Source organism: Diadema antillarum, unplaced genomic scaffold (assembly GCF_040938485.1).
Source record: "Diadema antillarum isolate AM-2024a unplaced genomic scaffold, OU_Dant_1.0 seq00000097_RagTag, whole genome shotgun sequence".
NCBI lineage: Eukaryota > Metazoa > Echinodermata > Echinoidea > Diadematoida > Diadematidae > Diadema > Diadema antillarum.
The window spans coordinates 282,433-295,237 of record NW_027271186.1 but is presented as its reverse complement, the minus strand read 5'-3'; the positions used below and the strand labels follow the sequence as shown (position 1 = coordinate 295,237).

Genomic DNA, 12,805 nt, shown 5'->3' with positions numbered 1-12,805 from the left:
TATATCGTTGTACTCATGTGACATCACAAGCTATAGTAGTCTTCTCATCCAGCCTTGAGTGAGCAGAAACTTCAAAAATTCATAACTTTTGAACGGATTGTCCGATTTTCCTCAAACTCTCAACGATGTGCTCTACTAATATTGCTGCATTCACTCAACCCACATGTCTATGAAGGTGAACTTGTCCTTTAACGAAGTTTTCAGCGTGGTATAAGTCAAATAAATTCACAGTATTACAGACCTGAATCACAAAGATCAGAATTCTTTTATTTCTCATGTGTCATTACAATTTTCTTAACTACTGATATCAAAATAAGTGATCACCTCATACTGGCCCAGTACAAATCATATTGTGATTTGACGCTGTTAAAGTATCTAACATTTTTTTTTTCAAAAAACAAACAACCAAACAAACAACTTTGATCGTATGCAACACTCAATGTGTACTAATGATAATGTATTATGTTATTTATTTCAATTACTCCTAAATTTTCAACATTTTAACGCCTTCTGGGTTACTCACTTTGACCGATGATAGAATTAAATGTGGCATAGTCTTAGGGCGAAATTACGACCTATCTCTTCGCCCACTCATTCGTCATACTCAGCAATGAGTGCACGCACACTGAAAATCCCACAATCATGCACATACCGCTGTAAAAACCAATATATTCTTAAAGCAGTCTTTACGGTATGTCACCCCCTGCCTGCTCCATTCTTCCTTATATTGGAGAGAAGGAAGCATAAAAACATAAAACGTAAACTCTTACAATAACCATCGAAACATGTTGAAATGAATGTTGACGAAAGGTACTTTTTAACTAATAACAATACACACATACGTTAGAATTATCAATATGATAATGATGATAATTCACAATATTTGTACAAGCGTGTATCTCATAAAATTTCTCTATTTGTATCGCTGAGAAGAAGAGAAAGAGGAAAGAAGAAGGTACAGTTTCAGAATGTTCAGACATAAATAACGATTAACACCTGCATTATATATGCTAAACCATGATACTATTGAATGAACAAATGATTTTTTAATATGGATTTGAATTTTTCTGTTGGGTTAGTTTGTTTTATGCATTCAGGTAGATTATTTCACAACGGAGAGGATGCTGACTGCAAAGATCATGAACCGTTAGATTGGGTATTGGTAGGAGGAACTAGAAGGAGTGATTCGTTGTGGATTACAAATTCCGGGAGGATGTGTATTCCGTTATAAGCTGTTAAAGATAGATTATATTCACATTCTGGATTAAGAGAGTCGAAAATGATGATAAAAAAATCTTTGGAGCTGTGATTCAGCATTCAGAAAGCGGGCGCTATATTTTTGAGGAGTTTCCTCAGCTGGCTTATCTAATATTTTACGTTCACATTAACATCCGCCCTGCTGAAAAAAACACAGTGTTCCACTTTGTGAAACACTTATGTAAAACGAAACACTTATGTAAAACACAGTGTGAACACATTGTGAACGCAGCGTGTAATTTCCTCACACTGTTAATTTCGAACATTTTGATCTTGTGGAACACATCGTGAATCATCAATTCACAGTGTGAAGCAGGAACTATGTGAACACTGTGTGAAAAACCACACCACAGTGTGAAATCCTCTTCACACTGGTAAATTTGAGTGTTTTCACCATAACCGACTATGTGAACACATTGCGAACACAATGTGGGGCACTGTGTTCTTTCCAGCAGGCCATCAATATCGCTTCATCCATTTCCGGGTGGATTTTAGTTCACTTTTAACTTCTACTAAAGTAATTACAATGTCACATATGGGTATGCTCTTGATAATTACAAAAACACAAAGAGAATGAGATGGAGAGAAAAAAAAACACTCACCTCTGTCATTTCCACAATTGCATCCGGCCGACACTGAAAAAAATGAAAACAAAACAATAACAAGGGTAACTTAAAACATACATGTTTACAAGCAGACAGACAGACACACACACATACAAGTACACACGCACAGATCTGCCCCCTCCCCCCCTCCCCCCCCTCCCCCCCAAAAAACATTAAAAAACAACAACACAAAAACGCGCATTTACAATCAGGTGACAGACTTACACACAAATATCGGGAGACTTGTTCAATCACAATTGCTTATAACATCGATACACAGTTCAGTTCATTTAAGTGGTTGCTCAGATATAGTGTGCCTGCCCTTGTCATTCCCTTAAAAATTTACTTGTGGCTTCGCATAACATGATAATACTGGCATGATTGGTAATACGTATAGACATATTATACACATACATACATCAGGTGTTTCATTTCTTTGTTCTTCTTTGTTTCCTTCGAACTCTACTCATCCCAATATTTCAAGAGACAAAATAGGTTAATGCGCGCTCTATCATCGTGTTTATCTTAGATTAAAGGTAGATATGTTTGACCAGAATGAAAGTCACTGCTAGCGATTAGTTATCACATCTATATTACAGCTTGAATAACTACTGAAAATTACTCAAGAAATAGGGCAATAAATTAAAGTCCAAATGTCCTAGCTCTCTTCACTGCTCTGTTGGCACGTCCATCTACATAGTTGGCCACGTGTAGAACAAACCATCATAAAGAGATTTTTTCCCTCATACTTTTTTTTTCTCTCGTAAGATATTATCGGGTCTTCACTGGCCTAAATGAAAGTTTATTTTGTTCAGGTTCCTCTTCACAAAGAAAGAGTGGATGAATAATGTAATTTATTTTGTATGATTTCTCATGTGAAAGTCGTCTTTTGATAGACATATATATATATATATATATATATATATATATATATATATGAACATGTTGCGAATTCGCGTATTAGCTCCAATATAACGAAGAATCAAGAAATAAACCAGTAATGCATTATTTCGCCAATATATAAGAAAGAATGAGTTTATTGAGCAACTCAAATTTTCGGTGGCCTCCATCTTCTTCAGGAGTCTCGACGGGGAATGTCAATGCCATTATGTATATATGATATTATATCGTATGTATATCGACATCTTGTCTAGAAGAGGCAGAAGAGTACATCCATGTAGTGCTTAAATTTATCTTAGGATTCAGAACTAAGGCTTCTGTTGTCACTCAATGTTGTGTTGTTGGTCAAAATTCTAAATGCCCATTTTTTCATGAGCGCCAAATTTGCACATCGTTTACAAGCGTTAGGGCCCTTGCTATCGCCATCGCCATTACCTTTCAAGGATGATGGGGGGGGGGGGGGGGTCATTTCATGAAGTGTTTTGTCGGATTTTCTTTTTTTTTTGACAAATATAGCTTGTAATAGCTTGTCTCAGAAAACGGTTCATGAAATGCCCCGCAGGAATTTACACGAAAAAAAAAAAAACAAACAATTTTATGATAACCTCTTTCTGAAAGTGTACTGTCCATGAAATCTTACTGATAGCAAAAACCATAAATAAGCAAAAAAAAAAAAAAAAAAAAAAAGAAGAAGAAGAAAGAAAATGAAAAATGAAGCTAAACAAAACAAAGATTTGCAAAGACGTTCAGACATTGTGGAGAGACGCTACGGGCAAATTAAATCCCGTGCGGAAGCGTGCAATGCGTTCACCTCGAAACATATCCCACTAGAAAGCTGGCATACAATCGCATGAAAGACAAAAATGGAAGAAGAAATCACTGGGTATCAAGGTCTTCCGAAATGCAACCAAGAATCAGCATGTCATAGTGACGTTAGTGCTCTACAGCAAGCATCATCATTCACCAAAGGTTGTACTATTGATTCTTGATTATCCTCGCTGCGCCACAATCCCTGTTAGGTTTCTTTCTTTTTTTCAAGTCTTGGATGTAGCCTTTTCCTTTTTGTCTGGTCACATCCTTTCTGAAACGATTGTTTCACATGCGATATACGATTGTTTCACATGCGATATACCCTTTAAGACCTTTCTTCTTGGTTGTCACTATTTCGTAAGCTCATCGGCACGATATGTGTGATAGGCCAATGTATGACAGGTGTCTCACCATCGAGAACTTCCTTTTTTTCTAGTGGTTTCTAATATTGTCTTCTACCGTTTTGTTGTAGGTGAAATTTCATCTGGAGAAAACGGGATCCACCTAAAACTATAATGCATCTCCATATGGATGTAACCACTCAAGTATTATAGTCTCGATGTCTTTTTTGTTTCCTGCAACGCTCAGGAGGTCTTCCAGTTAATATCTACATCTATTACAATTCTTGCTTTCGTACGTGGGTGTTCGATGATCCTTCCCATTATGATACAGCCACTCACACATTTAACTCTCATTCAAACAACCATGACGGCAATGTCTTAATATGCACGATGAGACCCAGTCACACCGCTGATGTTTCGCACTTCACCGGTTCTACTTTCGATAAACTACTCTATCAGGAACCCAATATCGTTACTGCAACAGCTAATTGAAACCTAAAGTTCCAAGAAAGTTCAAGATGCCGTCATGCTGGGAAAGAAAGTCAGAGAATTGATGGCGAGGGGGGGGGGGGGGGGGGATAGAGGGGGAGGGAGGGAGCAGGATGGTTCCGCACTGAATACTGAGAGCAAAAGGTCGCTAATGGTTCACTGTGTGACAAAGTAAAGGTGATTGATAGACAGATAGATAGAGTTACATGATAATCTGGAATGTTACAGATGGATAGATAGATAGATAGATAGATAGACAGACAGACATAGAGACAAAGAGATAAAAGGGGAATTGATAAAGTAATGGACAGAGAGAGAGAGAGAGAGAGCGAGAGAGAGGGAGTATACTGGTAATTGCAGACACAGCAAGTAAACCCACGCTGCACAAGAAGAGAAAACTAAAGCAAATCCATTAAAAAGCAACTAGTAATGACACTGCCTTGTACCAGGTGAAAGGAGAAAGGGGAACTACATCTCACTTTCCTGTGACGCAGTACTTCTAAAGGGAGATGAGATGAAGTGTCAATTCACCCTTTTCACCTCCCAGATTGCACTTTTTGAGGCATAAGAACTAATTGAAGCAGAACCAAAATCACTTTATTGTCTCCGGCCAGAAACGCGACAAAGTTCTACGCTAATAGCTACAGTTTTGGTTGCTGTTGTTTTTGTGTGATTATGACACGTTTTCCACCGGGTTGTAATGCTTAAGGTGTTCTACACCTTATATTTCCTTTCTTTCTTTCCTTTGATACCAAACAACAAGTTCGTCGTGCTGTAGAAAATAGCCATTTGCCACTGATGCTACAAGGAAAGTAAAAAAAAAAACACTCTTTAAAAGGAAAGTGAGCTGTCACATTTCAAATTCTTAAAAGGACTGTGTGCTACCGATAATATGACTAATTTGAATGAGTCGTTTCCCGTCTGGTTGTTCATTTCTGGTTTGGGGGCAAAGTTCACGTGACAGATAACCATTACTTATCCCTGTTTATCATCACGCCCTTAAAGTAAAACAAACAAAATTGATTACATTTACAGGTTATAACATTCATTGTCATATTATGTTGTAGCACACAAATCAACGTGTGTGGTTTTTTTAGGGGGGGGGTGAAAATTTGTATCAAACTTGACTTGGTTTAACTGTTAAACCCGTTGTTTACCATTGAGGTGTGTTTGTTTTAACATTTGCGACATTAGCAGACCAAAATTTTGAATTCAATTCGTTTTTACTCATTCTCAGAGGATCAAAAAGTGAGTTTTCAATGTTGTGTCAAATATCATTAGTCTTAATTCACTCACTTTCAAAGGCAAACTAAACATTATTATATCTAAACGAATATCCGGTGAGTAAAAAGGAAGAAGAAGAAGAACAAAAGAGCCAACTTGTTCGCTCAGGATTCTATGAGCATGGTGAAGGGGATGAGCTAAGACCGAGTAAGAGAAAGAACTGCGAAGAAAAGATGAGAAAACATATAGCAGGAGTTACGAAATGAGAGGAGGATAACCTGATACGTGGAAGTGTACAGGGAGGGCGAGAGGAAAGAGTTTGAAAAGCTTCAGGGAATGGGCTGGTGTGTAACTCGAATCTTTGCCCAAAGAGTCAGTCACCCCCGCTGGAAATCGCTCTCCTCATCATGGACCGACCGAATACCACCAGAAAGCTGTGACGTAAGCATGACATCGATAAATCTACGAGGTCTGTCATATTCATAGCACTACACACACACATACACACACACACACACACTTTTAAGCTTTATGATGTTCTTTATTTGAATTTCTTTCGATATCAGGTCAACGTTAAAACATTGATATGAACAAAAATAAGCAGCTGTATTCTTCTCTCTAGTGCTGCTAAATATATATATATATATATATTTTACGTAGAGTACAATGTATTTTGTGGTGGTTTTTTTGTTGTTGCAAATCATACCATGTATAAAAAAATGACATAAAGTTGTGCATGACTCTCAGAAAAAGCTATCTTGATCTAATTAATCAAGCCAATCCATATCTGCCTCATTACACAAAAACTGCTGCTGAATCACTTTTTTTTTACATACGTTATTTTTTTTTTACAAAGCGTATTCTCTATACCAAAATTATATCAAATTCTGCATAGCTCTTAGAGAAAAAGCTATCTTGATCAAATTAATCAATATCTGCTTCATTACACACACACACACACACACAATCACTTAGATATACACACATACAGAATTTTAAACAATGTACATGTCACAGGGGACTTTCCTCTGAATGTGGGGAACGAAAGTCCTCCCTGCGACTGGGATCTTTTCTATAGTCAAAGGTTGACTTTCTCTAAATGCAGCAGATTGTTAGCAGACCATTCACTCATTCAACTCTTTCGACTTGTGCAACTAATGTGCCTCGAAATAAATAGCCAATCACACAGTGTCCTTACAATATAACAATCAATAAGATTTATTATACTGGTCTCAAATTGTGGTCGTTTACAATAATAACACAGTACAAACTTGAATACAGATATCCAATTCCACTTGATCTTGAGCTTGGTTGCTCTGCTCGGTGGTTTATTCTAGAAGCTCCCGTGCTTGGTTGCTCTAGGTTGTCGACGATGCCCTGCCTGAAGTAGCGGGTCGTCTCCCCTGACTTCTGGTCCTCTCTGGAACCCTAAACTTGGTCCTCGCTGGAACCCTAAACGGTGGCTCTCTCCCTGGAACCCTAAACACCAACAGTTGTTGGTGTTTACACTCGAATCCTCCTAGATTCTCTGCTGGACGGTCAGGCTGTCCAAGCCGAAATGCAACAATCCCTGAATCACACTGATTCCAAATAACACTCTGCTACTCTAACTTCGCAATCTCGAAGTACCGTAGCCTGGTCCTGAGTGTTCCGCAAATAATGTGGCATCTGAATTTTATGCCCAAACACTGCATATTTATACATTTGTTGGACCATAGGTCTCCATGTAAACTTAATTAACTGAAGTCAAGTGACTTCCTAGAAAGTTTTCATAGAAGTCCTGCCCCCTTTTCTTATTGGTTGGCGTTTTCTGTCTGTCAAAACTTTCCTGAGTATCTCATTTTGCATTGGTCAAGCCCCTGCTTGACGTCATCTCTTCCTGTCCACGGAAACCCAAATTCTTTGAAGTGGTCCTGTTTTGACCTAGCTAGAAACTTGTGTTTGACGTCGTGAATGACGTCCACATACCAGATAGTATGATGCATACTACCAGGGATACCCTTTCCTCGTGTGTTGACGTCATGTAGGGTTTACTCATCCCCAAAACATTTAATTCCAAATCACTCTCTTACTTTGATTGTGCATCGCAACATCTCCTTATATGGTTGTTTTGATGCAAGCTTCTGTCTTTAAAGCTGCACTTCTATTGTAACCATTGCCATAACATCAATTTCTTACATGAGCTACATAATAAACATTAGTACAATGAGACAAATTATTACGTGACAAATACAAAATATGTCATATCATGACAGTACATATGAATGTAAATATCAATACATTCAAATATAGCTGCAAGAAAATTAAGGTGGATGGCTAAAAAAAAGAAAAAAGAAATTTGACATTGATTATAAAAAGCTCGATTTATGTAATATTTAATTATCTCTTGTCTGAATTCAAATGTCTATACATAGGAGTAATCAAAATTAGGAACCATCAAAATGACAAAATCCACCATGAAGCAATTCTATCGGACCATGATAAAAGCTCAGCATAAACCGTCTGGCTAAGGAAAGAAGAAAAAAAAACAGGTAATGTCTGATTCGTGATCGAACAATCTACCTGTCTATCTATCAGAGCAGAATCATGAAAGGTTATATATTTGGAAGCCATGTTTGAAATGAGCAGGAAAATGTGTCAGTTCCTCGTATCATCTTCCCAAAAGTGTTGAAATTTCCTCACCCCCTGCGATATTCTGTCCCCATACCAATAAATAGCAATTTGCTTGCATTACGAATAAAGGCAAGCATGATCAGAGTGCTTGTGTATGCCGATCGATTTCCAAATGGAACCACGTGGCGAGAATGAATGGCATAGATACCATTTATCATGATTGTGAAGTGCTTCAAAGAAACAGAAAACACAACACGCTCGATTCCCTGTGGATATGACAAGAAGGTTCGTATAATAAGTGGCAAAGATGAATTCGAGACATATGTGGTTATGTCAGATTTATTGGAACGCTGTTGGTACGATGTCAATAATTTATTTGGAACATTGTGAATTATGGCATTCTGCCGTATATAAAGGAATAGAATGATGATACGAGAGAGTGACAAACAGAAAGAGAATGGACTAGACTGAAAGAAGTTCAAGTGAATACCATATACCACCTTGGCTTCACAGTTTATTTTGTCTTTCTGTTCTATTTCGATATATGAAGAATATGTATATTCCTTCTTTTCTTTTTACTGCATGAAGTGTTTTGTACACTGAAGTCTTATATCATTTGTTGAAAATGAAAATGAATAAATGACATGAAAAGAAAAATAAAATACGAGAACAACACACTGAACACTTTAGCGAAGTAAATAAGCAAATATCGGCATTAATTTCTTGAATAAAAATTACGGATATGACACAACTCAGGGGCGGATTCACGATTTCTGTAAAGGGGGGGGGGGCGCAACTAATATTTCTGGTGCCACTTCCGGGTCTCATTTCATTTTTTAATTTTTATTTCTTTTGCTTTTAACGAAAAAATAAAGGGGGAGGGACGTGCTTCGGGTACGCTCCCCTCTGGATCCACCACTGCAACTGACAGGGACAGAGGCTTCACAATCAGTTTGACCTCTTCTGGTCAGAAAAAAAATACGAATACAAATACAAATACAGAGAGTCCTGACCTTGAAATCTTCGACCTTCAATCACGTGACCGGCTCCCCTCATTAGACACCTCAATTTGTTTTCACGCTCTTCTTAATAAAGGAACCATAAATGATAACTTATCATTAAGGACACCTCAATTTGTTTGTCTGTTTTTTTTTTTTTTTTTTTTTTTTTTGGGGGGGGGGGGTTGCGCTTGTCTTAATAAAGGAACCATAAAAGGGAGCTTGTGTTTGCGGGGAAGACAAGTCAGAAGGAAAAAAAAAACGTTTCGCAAATAATTTTGCATTCCATCCATAAATATGGTCAATATAAAGAGCAATTTTGGCAGGAAATCGAATGCTCGCACTCATTTCAGAGTAGAGGCATCTATAAAATTGACGCAGTTCTTGTATTAACATCACAACCTACAGTCAATATCAACAAAAACAGCTGCAAAGAACCTTCAAATCTTAAATTGGCTTGGTATCGGAAAACAAAATTAGTTATCCGTTTGAAATTCTCTCTTGTTGCATTTCCAAGAATTCATAATTGGGTGTTTTGAGGGGAAATTGATAAAGACGAATCAAATAATCACCAAAATTTAGAGCTAACGTCAAACATGTCTTAAGACTGTGACACCTATTGAGACGGCAGACTGACTGAGTCTGCCACGTGACTGTTACGTAAATTTACATGGGAATCCTCAGTATTCAATTTGTATTTGGTATCTATGTGAACCAAAGACTTTCTCCTTGCTTTTATAGAATAGCAGCAACACCAACCAAAGCTACCACCTTCTGCCCTGAGTAATTTGTAATGATAACGCGCTCTTTTTGTTATGAATAATGGTCTTCACAGAAGTATCCAAAAAGTACATGAATTTACTTCAAAATGCAGAATATCAAGCGGCGTTACAGTATCTTAACCACTAAAGACGAGAACGCACAACTACGCCACTTTATTGTGCCCGTCACGTTTCCACTGTAGCTAAAAAAAAAAATGATCAAGGAATTAAATTGTATAGTATTTACTTATCTGGGGCATTTGTTAAAACATGCGAAGTGGCAGAAATTTTAATCATATCGCATGGCGATTGGCTGAACTATTCTTTTTCCTACCAAAAGAACACATATTGGATAACTTTTATATTAATAAGCAGTTCTGCCCGATCTTTCTTTACGCCGTTCACGCGTAGTTAAAGAATGATCCCACACGACTTTGGCTCTTACACACAACCCTCTCGGAGCAGAGACAAAGGATGTAAAAAGGACAACTCGAAAACGATGGACCGTTGATTACGAATTACTCATTGGTTAATTCATGGACCTCATTTCATTTCCGAAGATGATCAGAAATTCCTCACTACGGTGTAACGACACATTTTTCCGCCTTCTTCGCCGTACATCTCCAAAACGTGCCGGATAGCCCAGCGCACCAGGAAGGCAAAAGAAGTGCGGACTGCACGGAAAGCTATCCGGGAGCCAGCTCGGGGAGACATACATCCCTGCCGCGCAGAGGGGATAATTAACGGGCAAGGAAAAAGGAGTCAGCGGTGGTGTTGATTTTACTCAATGTGTGTGAGGAGAGGGACGACAGGAGGATCGCCGCCAGTTTTAAAGTCGGTTAGCGTTATCAGGAAGTACGATCTGCTCGACGGATCGATCTCGGCAAGGGAGGATGAAGTTAAACGTTTAATCGAAGACGACACAATTAAGTCTTCGGGTCCAAAGTACAGCGGTAACATACACGCCAAGTCAACCCCTGTAACGTATATATTTCCTCTAAATTGTATATTCTAGCCCTTTTCCGTTATAGTTTCGTTGGTTTCGAAAACTCCTCGGAGTTCTCTGCGACTTTACTTCAAGCATTCACATATAAATATCAAAAGTGGCATTGCATACGTATGCATTATTTGTTATATGCGATTATACATTCATTCGCACATATTATTTAGCAGTACTCTTTATAGTGTGCTGTACTTCTTTACTTTTTACCTGTATACTTTGCATTATGCATCTCCTTTTGTTCAATGGAAATAAAGAAAATGAATTGAAAGTGGTGATGAAACCAACGATCTGACCTCACTTAACTGATTTACGAATTATGATGACATTATTGGAGGTTGTAATTTTGTAATTGTAATTGTAATATCATGCATGGGATGTCGTCATTTTCGCATCTTAGAATAGATCAAGGTATACCAGCAGTTGGATGATCGCTTGTGGAGCTTGTCAATTATCAGTATTTCTGCTTTTGTTCTCACGTATAAGATATTATTCATATCACACACACACAAAAAAAAACAACTTTAAGACGAAAGCATTACAGCTGGGGAAACCATCGTTCATCAGTCATTATGTGAACATGATGATATCGCCGCCATATGGAATGTTTAATGATTTGAAATGTTTCACTTGATGAGCAAGATTGATGAATCGTCTGGGCGTTATATGGAATGCAGCATATTCATAACATTCATGAATGATAATGCTTTATAATCATGGGCGGATCCAGGAATTCTGTAAAGAGGGGGCGCCTTTACAAAATGAAAGGGGGGAAGCACGCACCCCTCCCCCATTTGTTCTTTTTATCTATTTTGTTTTTACAAAAAATAAAGGGGGGGGGGGGCGCCCGGTGCGGTTCTCCCTGGATCTACCACTGATAATTCAATCATTACTAACCCTTTCTTTCATTGCAACGTTGGCGTAACAGCAGGGTGTAGAAAGATGAATGATGTGAGTCATATCAAACGAAATAAGAACTCCCGTCAGTCATACATACAATGTACAAACGTAAATTGATACACGCACATAAAGTATTGCTCAAAAACAGCATTCTCATTTCCCAGTTCCTTTTGCTCATAATCATGTCTCAAATGTCAGAAGCAATGATAAACATATAATCCACTCTGCTAATGTCGTTATTCCGGAAATGTAATGGATTTCATCTATTTTTGGCTGTGTAGATAATGCCTTATGAGATGTGTAAATATTCTCCCGATGACGTATAACTATACCAGTGAGCCCGCTTAAAGGATGAGTGCCTTTCCACGCCCACAAGCCTTACATGTCTTCTTTTTTTGTTGTTGATAACTTTGAATGCAATCTGACGTTATTGATTGAAAATTGAGACTGCAAACCAGACGACACATAGGCACGTGAAACGTTTGAGGAAAAGAATTAAAATGAAAATGCAAGAGTATGATTAGGTGAGAATGGACAGTATCACGATAAAAGAGAGGAAGAAAATACATAGGACAGTAGAATATAGTAGAGAGATGATTTTCTGTTTTCTTAAGAATGTGAGAAAAGCCATAAGAAAAATGGAGCCGAATATGCAGAATCATATGGGTACAGGCAATTTTATATAAATGTACATTATGTTTTTAGCTAAGTTAAAGAAAAAAAAAACACAATATGGCAAAGTACTAGAAAGATGAGGCGTACAAAAAATATCAACGCTACTGTAAAAGACTTATTGTCCATTGGTAGCTAAGTACCCCCCCCCCCATGGGAGTTATAATTATGCTTTTAAATTTCCCTCGTATAAAACTAACATCAAAAAGTGCGATAATTGGGTGTTATTTTTGCA

The 12,805-nt window shown here is 37.8% G+C and overlaps 1 protein-coding gene across 1 annotated transcript in view; it reads right to left on the bottom strand.

Moving 5' to 3' along the window:
- LOC139726693 (uncharacterized) overlaps positions 1-12,805 on the bottom strand; it is a 64,706-nt gene that overhangs the window by 29,243 nt on the left and 22,658 nt on the right. Inside the window, exon 2 of the mRNA XM_071637677.1 lies at positions 1,860-1,892. Coding sequence (XP_071493778.1) covers positions 1,860-1,892 — 33 coding nt within the window. The remainder of the gene's footprint in view (positions 1-1,859; positions 1,893-12,805) is intronic.